The sequence below is a fragment of the Thermobia domestica genome, chromosome 15, assembly GCF_964235325.1.
Source record: "Thermobia domestica chromosome 15, izTheDome1.hap1.1, whole genome shotgun sequence".
In the NCBI taxonomy this organism is placed as follows: Eukaryota; Metazoa; Arthropoda; class Insecta; order Zygentoma; family Lepismatidae; genus Thermobia; species Thermobia domestica.
Window position 1 is genome coordinate 5,863,957 of NC_137468.1, and position 15,160 is coordinate 5,879,116.

Below are 15,160 nucleotides of genomic sequence, written 5' to 3' on the forward strand. Positions count from 1 at the left end.
GAAGGTTCACTATTTGTCCACTAGAGTGCAGTGCTGCATGAGTGGAGATACTTTTCTTGCTTTCAGGAAGTTGTAACATGTAAACAAAACATCGGGTTGCAAGGTATTTCTTTTATGACAACTACAAGGTTCATGTAACGTGACAACCACGCTTTAGAAAATTTGCTTCTTACTTGCAACGGGCTTTAACAGACTTTCAAGAAGGATACTGTGAGCGCACACAAGTTTTCCAGTGGTTTGAGAGGTTTAAACATGATGAGATCAATGTTGAAGTACATGCTTATTCTGGGCGCTCTTCATCGTCTCAAAAAGACAAAAACATTGACAAAATCCGCCAAAAAAATCAACAACGATCGTTGTTTCACGATTGACGAAATTTCAGAACAGGCAGAAGTGAGTTGGAGCTCGTTCCAGTGGGTTTTCAATGAGGATTTGCAAAAAAGACGCGTTGCCACTAAGTTTGTTCTTCGGCTGCATAGCCAGGATCTGGATATTTGGGCTCTCATGAGTAGGCTATCGTTCCCTACCCTCCGTATTTGCCAGGTCTAGCCCCGTGAGACTTTTTTTTCTATTCCCGAGAACGAAAAAAAATCTAAAAGGGAGGCATTTTGATGATGGGAGGGTGTAAAAAGAGCTTAGCACAGGGCACAGGACGATATCAAAGTTGAAGAGTTCCAGAGATGCTTCAAACAATGAGAAAGAAGACTGGAGAAATGAATCGCATCTAATGGAGATTGCTTTGAAGGAGACTGAAAGTATTTTGTAAAAACCTTATAAATTATTTTTTTTTATACAAAAGTCCGTTTTTTGGGAGACGCCCTCGTATGTTTTATCTTTGAACCAATATTATAGGTAAGCAAAAGTTAAGGTTAAATGTACACGCGATGAGGATTTCGGGGTTTAACCCCTAAAATATTTACTATAAATAGGACAAAAAAACACACTTGTCGTGAAAACATATGAAATTGAGTGCTTGCAGCCCCCTTGATGAAAGTCTGTGTACGCCACTGGTCTGCTAGTGTCGTTTTAAAGAAGTTTGATTAGTGTATTCACCCTCATGTTACTAGGTGGTATAGTTATCGTACAACATTATTTTTTTAGTTGTTTTAATAGCTGTTTCTCGATTTTTTCAAAAACTACGCATGATGATTTAGACTTATTTATATGTTTTGTTTAGCTCGCTGACTATCATTGTTATATGCATTATCTTTGGATTTTTTTTTTTTTTTTTAGTAAATGCTACTAATAGGTTTTAACTAACTTTCTGTAATTTAAATGGTATTATCTTTTAAAAAAAAATAAGAAAAAGATAAAAGTGTGCAGATAAAGCAGAATTGAACTGAAATCTTTAAGTTTTACGTCCCATGATTATATCGGTTAGGCTAAAGTAGACAGTGATGATGAGAAACGAATAAAATGGTGGAATGAAGAAAGTGGGAGGAAACGGGAGAACCCTGAGAAAACACACGCACACAGTGTTTGTCCAGCACAAAGTTCACTTGGCGCGAGCTCGCATCGAACCAAAGACCGCAGGCACCAGAGGTGAATGCTCTACCACTGAGCCACCGCGGTCCCGTCATTTGACTTTGAGTAAATGGAAGTTCTATGAGTAACCAATCCATCTCTTATTGAGAAGGAACGGCCAATTGAAGAACACTAAAACAGGCGATTAGCCAATCAAGCTGTCCGAAACAATTTCTAGATAACCAGAAACTAGCTTTTGTGTCATTACTTCTATTACTTCCATTTACTCTGATTTGAGTGGCCCAAAACAGAAGAAAAGAATTTACACAGAACTGTCAAAAATCAAGTTATTATTATTATTATTATTATTATTATTATTATTATTATTATTATTATTATTATTATTATTATTATTATTATTATTATTATTATTATTATTATTATATGCGTTTAGCAGCTTATTGTATACTATTGAGCATGGCCGTCTGGAGGATTTTTCGTGGGAGGGGCAAAGTTTGAAGCGCTTTTTCTTCATTTTTTTAATGTCCTTTTAGGAAATAAGGCTCAGCTTGGGATAGGATAAGTGAAAGAAGGTGGAAAGGAGCCACCCATTCCCTGGTTTGTATGGTACCATCTCGATATTTACGGTATTATTTCAGCAAAAAGACAAATGCTTTAGTATTTTGCTAATCACTAGGGAAAAATGAAATGAAATTTTGAGTTTTACGTCCCACGGTTATGCCGGTTAGGCTAAAGGAGACGGTGATAATGAGTAATGAATGAAATGGTGGAATGAAGAAAGTGGGAGGAAACGGGAGAACCCCGAGAAAACCCACGCACACGGTGTTTGTCCACCACAAAGTTCACTTGGCGGGAGCAGGGTTTGAACCCGAGATCCCTAGTACCAGAGGTGAACGCTCTACCACTGAGCCACCGCGGCCCCAACTAATCACTAGGGGAGGGGTTTTAAAACAGAAGATGGAAACAAAGATTTAAAAAAAAAAAAGATTATTTATTGGAGAGTTAAATTTATAAAATATTACTCGTGTCCAAAAACTTAATTCAAATTAACGGCCTCACCTTGTCTTCCTTGTTAGAAGTTTATGATATTAAACTAAATCAATTTCTAATGCCGGATCTAAGCAATATGAAAACACTCAAAATTATATTTCTTTTTTTCTTTTTCACTTTCAGAACATGCACAATCCAACTTTTCAGCAGAGGCTGGATAAGGACAAAAAGGTCGTAGAGTTGATGGACCGAACAAAATACACGCTCATTCAGAGGAATGGGCAGAGAGTTTACGGTGGTCCACCGCCCGACTGGGTCGGGCCTGCACCTCCCAAAGGCTCCGAGGTTTTCGTTGGTCGCATCCCAAGAGACTGCCTAGAGGACGAGCTTGTCCCTGTGTTTGAAAAAGTGGGAAAAATCTATCAGCTACGGCTAATGATGGACTTTAGCGGATCCAACAGGGGATATGGCTTTGTAACATTTACAAGCCAAAAAGAAGCCGCTCGCGCTGTTGAAGAATTGAACAATTACGAAATTCGACCAGGCAAGTGCATAGGCGTCGTAAGGAGTGTCGACAACTGTCGTCTCTTTGTTGGAGGAATCCCTCGCAACAAGACCAAAGAAGACGTCTTGGAACAGATGAAAATGGTGACGGAAGGAGTAAAAAATGTCATCTTGTACAGCAGCGTCGCGGACAAAACGAAAAACAGAGGATTCGCGTTCGTTGAATACATCGACCACAGAGCAGCAACAATGGCGAGAAGAAAGCTGGTGCCTGGAGGAATTACGCTTTGGGGTCATTCCATTTCAGTAGATTGGGCTGAACCGGAACCAGAAGTCGATGATGAAGTACTGGCGCAGGTTAGTAGCTCTTTTTGTACGTGACGGGGAGTTATGAGTTTTAAATGTCTCGGGAAACATAGTACTTAATAAGGTACAATAAAACCTCGTTAAGCAGGACTGACTAAGATAATAAGTTGACCGGAGTAACGAAAGTCCGCAATAACTTAAATAAGTTAAAAGAAAGTGCAATAATACTGCTTGTAGAAACAAAATATGTTATTATTTAAAAGACGTAGACATACATGTGCTACTACTGGAGTATCCTATCAACTGCATTATATACTGTACTGTACTGTAGTGTACAGTATTTGCCAACAGCAGGCAAATAGAGTACAGCAGTGGCTCCCAATTACTCCGAGTTGCGGACCCTCTTTTTATTTTAAAGGCAAAGTACGGACCCCACATCTTTAAATTTCGGTGTCTTCATAGTAATAGTAGTTGAGACGTAGGTAACAACATGAACAGCAATTAAATTATAGATCTTTTACGCAAAAATGATGAAAAACGACTGGACGCTTTCGAAATGTGGGTGTGGAGAAGAATGGAGAGAATTAGCTGGGTCGAGCGGAAAACGAATGAGAGGGTCTAGGAGATGGTAGGGGAGAAAAGAACAATTTTAGATATTATTAAGAAAAAGAGAAACTGGTTAGAAAATTGCCTAAGAAGGTACTGTATCATGAGGGACGTGCTAGAGGGTATGGTGGCAGGAAAGAGAGGGAGGGGCGAAGGAAACTACAATTAATGGATGATATCAAAGCAGAGAAATCGTACGTGAAGCCAGAGAGGTTAGCAGAAGACCGTGGAGCATGGAAGCTTCTCAGTTGCGGCAACCGACCTACCAGTAATAACAGAATACCTATGATGATTTATGTTATAAATATGCAACATACAGTTCATACATATGGGACATTATTTACATTTTTTATATATAAATTATGAGCTGCAAATAATGTCACGGACTCCGTAAATTTGTTCGATTTATTCCTAGATGTCCGCGGAACACCAACTAGGAGAGACTGCAGTTCAGTATTCTTAACTGTCAAGGTGGTATGCAATGAATGCAATTGTTGACTTCTAGCCACATTTAAAAACATTGCGCTGTACCTTTTATTTATTTATTTATTTATTTATTTATTTATTTATTTATTTATTTATTATTTTTTGATTGTCCGAATTAAGCGAAGTTCGGCTTATCAGAGTCCGTGTTAATGAAGTTTTACTGTATATTCATATTTAATTGTATATTTCTGACTGTACACTGAATTTTGTCCTCGCAATTCCGGTGAATTTCGAGACGAGACAAATTCAAGTCTTGTCTTGTGCGTATCCCTAAACATAGCGCAGTTTGGAGAACATATTATTACTATTACTATTATTATTATTATACTTCCAAACTATGCTATGCTTAAAATGTCAGAAGTCATACAAAACGGCTATGCCCATCCCTCTGTCTGTCTGTCAATAGACAGCAGAGCAAAGACGAAAAGAAATAGTGAGAAACAGTTTTTCGGAATCTATTCAACGTCCCAAGAATAAGTTCCATCTCATGGTAACCTATTTAAACCGGAAGTGGTTGAATTTAACCATTTCCGGTTTCAGGGATGATGGTCATTGAACGAAAATGACAAGAGGTAGCAATAAGTTTTTCTTAAAATTGATTCAACAATTAAAGAAAAGATTCACCCGCATCTTCCTCTCTACTAAAACCAGAAGTGGTAGAAATGTGTTACTATATTTACGGGTTTAATATTGATCTCGAGGGAGCAAAATTAGTAAGAAATATAGACAAGTGTTTTTCTAAAATTGATTCAGCGTTCCGAACAGTATATTCAGTCTACTTCCATTAACCATCCATTCAAATCGCAAAGGATAGAAATTGACCATTTCCGGTTTCAATGTTAGTTGCAAAGCTGTTTTTTTTTTTAATCTATTCAACGTCCCAACAATAGATTCCATCTACTCCGTTAACCCTTTATTCAAGCCGGAAGTGGTAGAAATTAACAATTTCCGGATCTAAAGTTGATCGCAACAGATCGAAAGACTTTGGTCGCCGTGTTGTACTATCTTATGGTTGATTTTACCGAAGTCTCGGACAGCGGTCAAAAGTTGATGTTAAAGCGATCAACAGACCGAAGTCAACCACAATCTGATCATCTGATGAAATACAGCGACGAAAGTATCATGGTGTGGAGTGAAATTTGGAAAAGTGGTCATAGTACGGTAAACTCATTTGTTGCAATAAACTCATCAATGCTGAGAGATACATCGATGTTTTGCTGAGTAGATTGCTACGATTTTTGTAAACAAGTGAAATATTATGGACGTCATGCAGTTTCTAGACAAGGAGATGTCATATCATTCGTCCCAGATAGCACAGAAAATTTTTTAAAAATGTTTAAAAATTTGCAAAGGCAAACTAAAAAGTTTGCAAAAAACTTGCCTTTTCAAATGAGAAAATTTGCCGAAAGTTCAATGCAAATAACGAAGTTGACGCTGGCTGAGTTTGCAGCAAAGTTGCCTCAGAAAATGAAAACATCTGCTAATACAAACGAAATGTTTGCGACTGCAAAGCAAGAAAGTTTTCCAGGACTTTGCTGCAAATATTTTGTGCAAATTTTCTTTGACAAAATTTCCGAAAATGAACTGATAAATTTGGTGAAAATATTAAAAGGTTTGCAGCAACATTGCAGAAAGTGTTTTCACGATCGCAAGATCATGTTTGCTGTAAATGTATCAGGTAATGTTTGCTGCAAAATTATAAAGTGAAACCTAACTTTATGAAACATCAAAATTTTTATAATGTGGATCCGTCTTTTCTTAGTGGCAAGCATTAAACATCTTTAGCTACTTGCCAAAGATAATAAACTTACGAACGATAAATGCACAGACAAAGGATATCGCAATTTATCTACTTACTCAACGATCATATCCCTGTACTTACTCTCACACACATTTACAAAATAACGTCAGGCTGCCTGGGTCAATAAAAACATCTGATAAGAGACCAGTGAGTTTATTCTGGAGTTCTCTGGTGCATTGGTTTTTCTCGATTCTCACTTCCCGCTTGTTTTGTCACAGTTGATGTAGCACAGTGAATTCTGGGTACGATGCGCGCGCACTCGGTAATATCATCACATATTTACTTTCAGCAAGTTTTTCGAAACAAGTTTTTTACAGAGTAGCAAACTGTTTGCGACGGCAAACTTTCAACGTTATATTTTCAAAAAAGATGCAAGTTAATTGCAGTGGTGAATTTATTTTTACAAATCAGCGAAAATTTGCAGATCATATTGAAAGCTTTTAATAAATATTAAGACATTTTGCCTTCGCAAACTTTCAGATTGTTTGCTCCACTAAACGAAGCAAAAATTTGCCGCAAGCATTCGTGCTATCTGGGGTTAAAGCTGACTATCTGCTACTGCTGACTAGAAAGAGAAGTCCGTTGATTCAGGTCCGTTGAATCGATGGTTTACTGTATTTTCTTTTTTCTTTTTTTTTCGATGCCGTATTTATATATTATAAATTTTACTGCAGGTTGTAATATTTCATAATAGTGAAAACGCGGAAAACAGTTTATATATACCATTTCATTTAGATGTGAGTTATCAAATTTTCAGGTTACCGTCCTGTATGTAAGAAACTTAATGATGACTACAACAGAAGATAGTTTAAGGGACTTATTCAACAGGTTCTCTAACAACGGTGTAACCAGAGTGAAGAAGCTGCGAGACTTTGCCTTTGTACATTTCGGTACAAGGGAACAAGCAGAGCAGGGACTTGCTAATGCCAGCAGTAAGTAACATCTAATTTCATTGTATGTTTGACAATACATATCATGTAAACAAAATGGTATCTGATAGTGTTGATCGTTTAAAGATAAAATAAAGATTTACTAAATTACTGTAGTATGTAACCAGTTCAATTATTTAGTAAATGGTGATTATTTATAACAATATGCAAATATTAACTTTTGCAAGTACAAACAAAATGTACAGCAATTTTGGATTTTCACAGTTTTTGTAACAAAATTAATTAAAAAGTATGCAAACCGATCACTGGGCACTATATTGTAAAATTCTTCTCTTTGTGGCCTAAAAGCACCGCTTATACCAATGATTTAAGTATCTGCAATTAGATAAGTTTCTAACTTTTTTTTTTTTTTTAATACTAACTTGAGGAAGTTGTACTACTTTGTCAAACTATTTTTTTAACATATGATTCCATGGGCTCACGGAAGAAATGGCTTCGTGAGTAGATGTTAAAAAGAACAGTTTTATTGGATTCGTCGTCCTAAAAATTAGTAAAAATAGCGCAACTATAAATTTATCAAAAGTATGAGCACTTCTACCATTGGCATGAGCGATAGTTCTTTAGCTAATGTAAAGAAACTGGAGGAGAGGTAGACACTTTTTTGTTTCGTCACTCAAAGCATGTTTGGGATTTCGGTCTTTTTCTTTTAGTTTAACTTCCCACGATTATGTACCAAGGTTAAGGGGGACGATGATGATGACGTAAATGATAATGATGGGGTGACGTGGAGGGGAACATAAGAACCCTCAGAAAACACGCACACAGTGCGTGTCTACTACAAAGCCTTATTGGCGAGAGCTAGATCGAACCAGGAACCCCACGCACCACAGGTGAACGGCTTATCACTGAGCCACCGCAACCCACACGTCTATACTTTCATATATATACACATATTAACACAAGGATGCAAATAACCACTCGCTCGGGGCGAGTGGATCATCGGTGCGGGCGAGTTTTTAATATCACTATTATTTATTTCAAAGGTAACAAAATGATCTCTATTGTGGGATGTGGGCTAGTCGCTTTTTTCTTGGACTAGTAAAATTTTGTTGCTTATTTGCATCCCTGTATTAACAACTAAAAATATATGTGGACATTTATTCTATACTACAGTTAAATGTTTTTATTTATTGTTTTATTACAGACGTCATATTGGATGGATCAAAGATCGAGGTTACTTGGGCCAAGCCTGCTAACAAAAATATTTACCGAAATGCTCCCCGGAAGCGAGATGGCAGTGAAGAAAGCGGGTCCGAAATAATGTTCGAACTCCCACCATCATTCTTCAAGTAAGTTGTCGTTTCATTTGCATTATAAATACGAAAGACTAACTATAAATGTTAAATTTAAAGTATATATAGTAACATTGACTCTAAAGTTGTTTACAATGTACATCGTGTAAACTATTATCATTTAATGTAAAATAATCCTTAAGTAATTTTATTGTGAGTGGGGCGGGTAACCATACATCTCAAAAGAACACTTTTAAGTGTTTGAACAAAATCGAGATGTAAGACACTCGGGAGTTACATTTAAACGTATTAAAATCAATTAACATATGTATTTTATTAATGAAAGAACAAATATTGTTACCTGTGGTACCTTATGAACATAACATTTTACTGTGATATTAGAAAACCTTAATGTTAGCTTTTCCCAGCAAATATTTTCTCTAGATTACTTCGTAAACCGCTAGTTATCCGCGTTGTTTCTCTTGTGTACGGAAGAAAGGATAAGTAGTCTTAAAAATGCTTATAAGGCTAACATTTGGAGCAGAACTTATCATGGAATTTTAATACTAGTGTTGAAGTTATATTTTTTTACCTTCATTTGTCTAGAAAAGCTTAAGAGGAGATAGTTTATTGTTGGGAATGAATTTTGAGGATGATTTTTTTCGTTGATGACTTAGGTAATTTTGTTCAGATTTCACTCGTAACTCAATATGGAATAACTTGTGTCTTTTTTTCAAAAAAAAAAAAAAAAAAAGTTTAATCGTGGGGGTAAGTTCTTTTCGAACGATTTTTCTCTAAAACGGCTCAAACGATTTTGTTTATATTTAAAAAAATATATATATTTTTCTTTAACTTTACAAAAATGAAATAAGGTATTTCACACGAAAGATCCACAAGGGAACTATACTCTCTTGGGGTAAGTTTTCTTTCAACGAAGTTTGCTGAAAATTCGTTACAATTTTGTTCACATTTTATAAATAAATGTTTTAGTAATATTGCAGCATAACGGGATTTATTTAAAGAATGAGATCGAGAAGATTTAGTTTGGGGTCCATACCTTTTGTTAATTTCTAATTTCTTCTTGCTTCTTCTCTTTCTTACCTGATGAAGTTTAGCGAAAGTGCTTTTTTTTTTTTTTTTCAAAATATTTCGTAATAATGCTTTCATTATTTTCTAATGAGTTACACACACACACACAAATTATATATATTATATATGTATATTGACGCAATGGTTTATTAACGACATTATGGTACTGCTTTTAACCTTTTAGTTTACTTTTCAATAAACCATGACACTTGAATTATTTGTTTAATTTGTAAAAGGATTGCACTATTAAGCAAGTACAGTATTAAAAAGAATTAAGTTGAAAAACAAGAATGTAGCTCATTCCAGAAAAATGAACACACTACTGAACAAGACTGCACTTATTTAATATAAAAACACATTTACACGTGACGTTTCGATCTTCTAGCCAAGATCCTCATCAGACGTGCACTGAGTGATACAAAAAAACTACTCAAGTATATGTACACAATTCATCTCCCTATCTGCTATTTCATTGGCCCGTTCAAACAGCCAATCAGAAGCGTGGAAATCTATCTGAACTGACCAATGGGAAAACATAACATTCTACCAGAAAGAAACAACAAGGAGCAAGCAACCGTTGAATACATTCACGTACCTTTTTCTGTATTTATCAATAATATTTCTCCATTCTTTATTAATGCTGATACCTTTGGTCCAATTCATTAAGTTTATTCCCCTTCCTTTTCTATCCACCAGGCTTCTTTCCACTTTCTCGGCCACAACCTTTTTTCCCGTTCCAGCACAATAACTTCTTCTCAGTTTACATCATGTCCTTTTTCTTTTACGTGTTTAAAGATTGCGTTAGTTTCTCTGCCATATTTCACATCACTTTTATGTTGTTTAATTCTTTCTTTCAATAATTTCCCCGTCTCCCCAATATATTTCATATTACAATCCTTACAATTTGTACAATAAATGACACTAATTATTAAAAGAAAGAATTGCGTTAGTTTCTCTGCTATATTTCACATCACTTTTATGTTGTTTAATTCTTTCTTTCAATAATTTCCCCGTCTCCCCAATATATTTCATATTACAATCCTTACAATTTATACAATAAATGACACTAATTATTGAAAGAAAGAATTAAACAACATAAAAGTGATGTGAAATATGGCAGAGAAACTAACGCAATTCTTTCTTTCAATAATTAGTGTCATTTATTGTATAAATTGTAAGGGTTGTAATATAACCGCTACCAGGTTATAGAAGGATTTTTTGTGGACACTCTGTATATTTCGTCAAGACAGTGATCATTATTTTCAATTTATACTTTATTCTGCAACGCACATAAGTTCTTTCTTGGTGGGAATTGCTTCTTTCCCACACAATTGGATAAAGAAGTCTTTCATCGTTTTTTTTCATATATATATTTAAAACATTATTTTGCTGAGAACATTTCAGTTAGTGACGAACCATTTCAGTGTTTCTCCCTGACTCATTACATACACAGTATATATTCTGCAGTTATTGGGAACTGAATTAAGTGCTTTCGTTAATCGCTTATGGAAACATTACAATAGATTAGAGAAATACGGACTGACCAGATGTCCCAGTAGCCAAAGTGGCACCAGCCTCACAATTTTCGTAGTTCGTTATCTGTACTTTCTCACGCCAGTGTTATCGCCGTGTCTAGTGCATTATGGGCAGTTGACTAAAATTAACAGAAATTGTTTTCCATATTCTGTTTGTATGTGTATACAGGTGAGTTAACTGCGTGATTTTTGAAATGAACTGCCAACACTTTTCTGTTGACCATTGCAACCCGTAGCTTGAGCTTGGATGCTCGAGGAGTTTGACTCCAGGTCTGGAAGATGCAACCACGCATCTCGCGTTGAACTTCAAACATAAGTTGTGTTAAGGGGCACAAGCTATTTAGCCGGTGAAGGACGATTTCTTACGGCTAGCCCCAATCAGTGAAATCCCAGGTCCTCAGACCTTGTGCGTTTAAAATGTTACATACGCGCCCTCCAATATCTGTATTCCATTGTGGAGATCTTCTTTTGTGTGTTTGCTGAAGATTCACCTTTACGCTGCAGGACTGTTCAGCGTAACAACTGGATACATCGTGGGACGATCCAGACAACTTTTCCCCATGCGAATCCCCCAAGTGTGTTAATGGTGTGAGCAAAGTATTTATAGTGATACCTGAATTATAATCATATATATAGAAAGGGCTCTATTTCCCGAAAAGGGCAAAACGTAATTTCAGCGGCAAAATTTATTAGTGTCCAGTGTTGTATTCATTTCTCTTCGTTATTTTTTTTTCAAAATAGTGTTCTAATAAATAAGTATAGTGTCAATTAATCCAGTGTGTTTTCGTTGTTTGTATGAGTGATGTTTGTGTGCGTTATGGTCTGGATGACCGTCTGATCGTCCGTGAGGTTTTCGAGACGAGACACCCGAACCTCTCGGCGCCTAATGCTCATCTCATTATTGAGACCGACGAGCTTTTTGGGAAACAGTTTGTAACCTTTCTTGGAGAGGTCTTCGTCGTCCTGTCCAGGTAAGTTAAAGTATCAGGAGTATACTTATTGGTAATACCACGAGCCGAGGACAGCTAACAGAACTACAGCCGGTTACAAATAAATAGCTGCCCGAACATGGACCACGAACTTGAGATTGGCTACAATAATATGAAATATATTGGGGAGACTAGGAAATTATTGAAAGAAAGAATTAAACAACATAAAAGTGATGTGAAATATGGCAGAGAAACTAACGCAATTCTTTCTTTCAATAATTAGTGTCATTTATTGTATAAATTGTAAGGATTGTAATATGAAATATATTGGGGAGACGAGGAAATTATTGAAAGAAAGAGTTAAACAACATAAAAGTGATGTGAAATATGGCAGAGAAACTAACGCAATTCTTTCTTTCAATAATTAGTGTCATTTATTGTATAAATTGTAAAGATTGTAATATGAAATATATTGGGGAGACGGGAAAATTATTGAAAGAAAGAATTAAACAACATAAAAGTGATGTGAAATATGGCAGAGAAACTAACGCAATTCTTTCTTTCAATAATTAGTGTCATTTATTGTATAAATTGTAAAGATTGTAATATGAAATATATTGGGGAGACGGGGAAATTATTGAAAGAAAGAATTAAACAACATAAAAGTGATGTGAAATATGGCAGAGAAACTAACACAATTCTTTCTTTCAATAATTAGTGTCATTTATTGTATAAATTGTAAAGATTGTAATATGAAATATATTGGGGAGACGGGGAAATTATTGAAAGAAAGAGTTAAACAACATAAAAGTGATGTGAAATATGGCAGAGAAACTAATGCATTCTTTTCTCAATAATTAGTGTCATTTATTGTATAAATTGTAAGGATTGTAATATGAAATATATTGGGAAGACGGGAAAATTATTGAAAGAAAGAATTAAACAACATAAAAGTGATGTGAAATATGGCAGAGAAACTAACGCAATCTTTAAACACGTAAAAGAAAAAGAACATGATGTGAACTGGGAAGAAGTTATTGTGCTGGAACGGGAAAAAAGGTTGTGGCCGAGAAAGTGGAAAGAAGCCTGGTGGATAGAAAAGGAAGGGGAATAAACTTAATGAATTGGACCAAAGGTATCAGCATTAATAAAGAATGGAGAAATGTTATTGATAAATACAGAAAAAAATATGTGAATTAATGTAATGTTATTCAATGGTTGCTTGCTCCTTGTTGTTTCTTTCTGGTAGAATGTTATATTTTCCCATTGGTCAGTTCAGATAGATTTCCACGCTTCTGATTGGCTGTTTGAACGGGCCAATGAAATAGCAGATAGGGAGATGAATTGTGTATATATACTTGAGTAGTTTTTGTATCACTCAGTGCACGTCTGATGAGGATCTTGGCTAGAAGATCGAAACGTCACGTGTAAATGTGTTTTTATATTAAATAAGTGCAGTCTTGTTCAGCAGTGATTCTAAGTTTATTCGCAAAACGTATGAGTATGATTGTGTGTCAGCTCATTCCAGTATGGCTGTGCTGTCTGCATTGGATATCGATATATCGAAGTGTCAAGATATCGAAATATCGATTACAAAATATTGAAAACTATCAAAACATTACCGAATATCCAAATATCGCAAAGTATCAAAATATCAAAAATATATAAATATCGATAATGAATATTTTATATCGATATGTCGATATTTGAAAATGTTCGATTGATCGATACATCTGTTAAAAATATTGAAAAATATCGAAATATCAAAACATATTGATTATCCAAATATTAAAAAGTATCGAAATATATATATATGTATGTTGATATTTGAAAATGTTGAACGATTGATCTATATACTGAAATATAGCGGAATCTACATTCAAGGTTAGAAAATCTTCCTGGAATTTCTTGCTGATCCAGTAAAGTGATTTCAACACCAACAATCCAGTGTCAGAACTGGGATTGTTTGCTTGCTGCTAATTCTACATGAAATATTGAGCTTAAAGAGTAGAATTCAGCAAGAAATTTAAAATGGAACCATACTGCTCTGATTCAGTATTTTTTTTTTTTCTTTCTTTCAGAAGCTGTGCACCAATGTCCCCAGTAGGACAGACGTCTAACGTAATTACTCATCCAATTCCAAAATCGATGCCAACCATGGTATGGATGGACTTTTCATGTAATTCATCGCATGATGCAAGGATATTACTAACACACGAGGGTAACACTATTGGAATGCTGCTAATTCTGCGTTCGTTATGCACCGCATGTACTTCTCTCACGTATATAATTAAACAGAGTACATATAATGAGATTGGTCATTTAAATAGGAAGCACAAGTAGATGTACACCTAGTAGTCCATTCTGATTTTGCTTTAGCACTAGTTTGCAGTACTAATAAACGATTTGGCTTTTTTAAAATTTTGATCAGAATTATTTGAAATTCTAACTTAATATTTGTATGGTTTATAACTCTTATCTATTAAAAGTAGATTAGAGAGATGCTTTTGCAGTAGTGTAATGATAAAAATGTGCTGGATTTATATTTATAATTTTAATAGCCTATGTCAAGAAGTCAGAATCTCCATAAATAATAATCAAATGACCTGGTTTGTGCTGACATCAGTTGAAAACGACTGAACTGTTTGAAATGAATTTTTGGAAAAGAACTATTCTATCAGGCCTTGTTTTCATATCGCCAAGCTAAACACAGCAACACACTGAGGAAGGCTATGTGATAATATATATAAAACACACAATCACGTAACAGTTTCAACACAATAACTGTGTCTTCATCAGACTTCCACTCCTTCTGGCTACTTGGGAGTTGTTCACCTCTTATATACCTCCCGGAGATCAACTTTTAATTGACTCTCCCCCTTCATTAAAATTTAACACCTGTGTTATACACTTTTACTTATACAGCTGCGCACCTGTCCAATTAAAAATATGTTTTTGCTGGAAACATTCTCTAATTATTCTTGTTATGTGTCCCTATTGGTTTGTTCTCTTTCTTTCTTCTTCTTCTTTAACAAGAATCTTCTCCCACTCTTTATTTATTGTGGATCCTGCATTCCAACTCATCACCTTGTCTCCTGCCTTCATAATTTCCCTGGCTTCTTTCCATTTTCTCACCAATGTCCTGTTCTCTGTTTCCATAACCTTTGCTCTTTCTCACGCTATCCTGTGGTTTGTCTCTTTCTGATGCTTATATATTGCGTATCCTCTCTTCCATCTTTTTATTTCT

At 35.3% G+C, this 15,160-nt stretch overlaps 1 protein-coding gene across 2 annotated transcripts in view; it reads left to right on the forward strand.

Annotated features, from left to right (window-relative positions):
- The window catches only part of LOC145671810 (putative RNA-binding protein 46), a 99,091-nt gene that overhangs the window by 50,958 nt on the left and 32,973 nt on the right, over nt 1-15,160 (forward strand). For both annotated transcript variants that reach the window (XM_081741043.1, XM_081741042.1), the window contains exons 2-5: nt 2,659-3,336; nt 6,936-7,110; nt 8,273-8,417; nt 13,995-14,073. In XM_081741043.1, coding sequence (XP_081597169.1) covers nt 2,662-3,336; nt 6,936-7,110; nt 8,273-8,417; nt 13,995-14,073 — 1,074 coding nt within the window. In that variant the 5' untranslated portion in view covers nt 2,659-2,661. The remainder of the gene's footprint in view (nt 1-2,658; nt 3,337-6,935; nt 7,111-8,272; nt 8,418-13,994; nt 14,074-15,160) is intronic.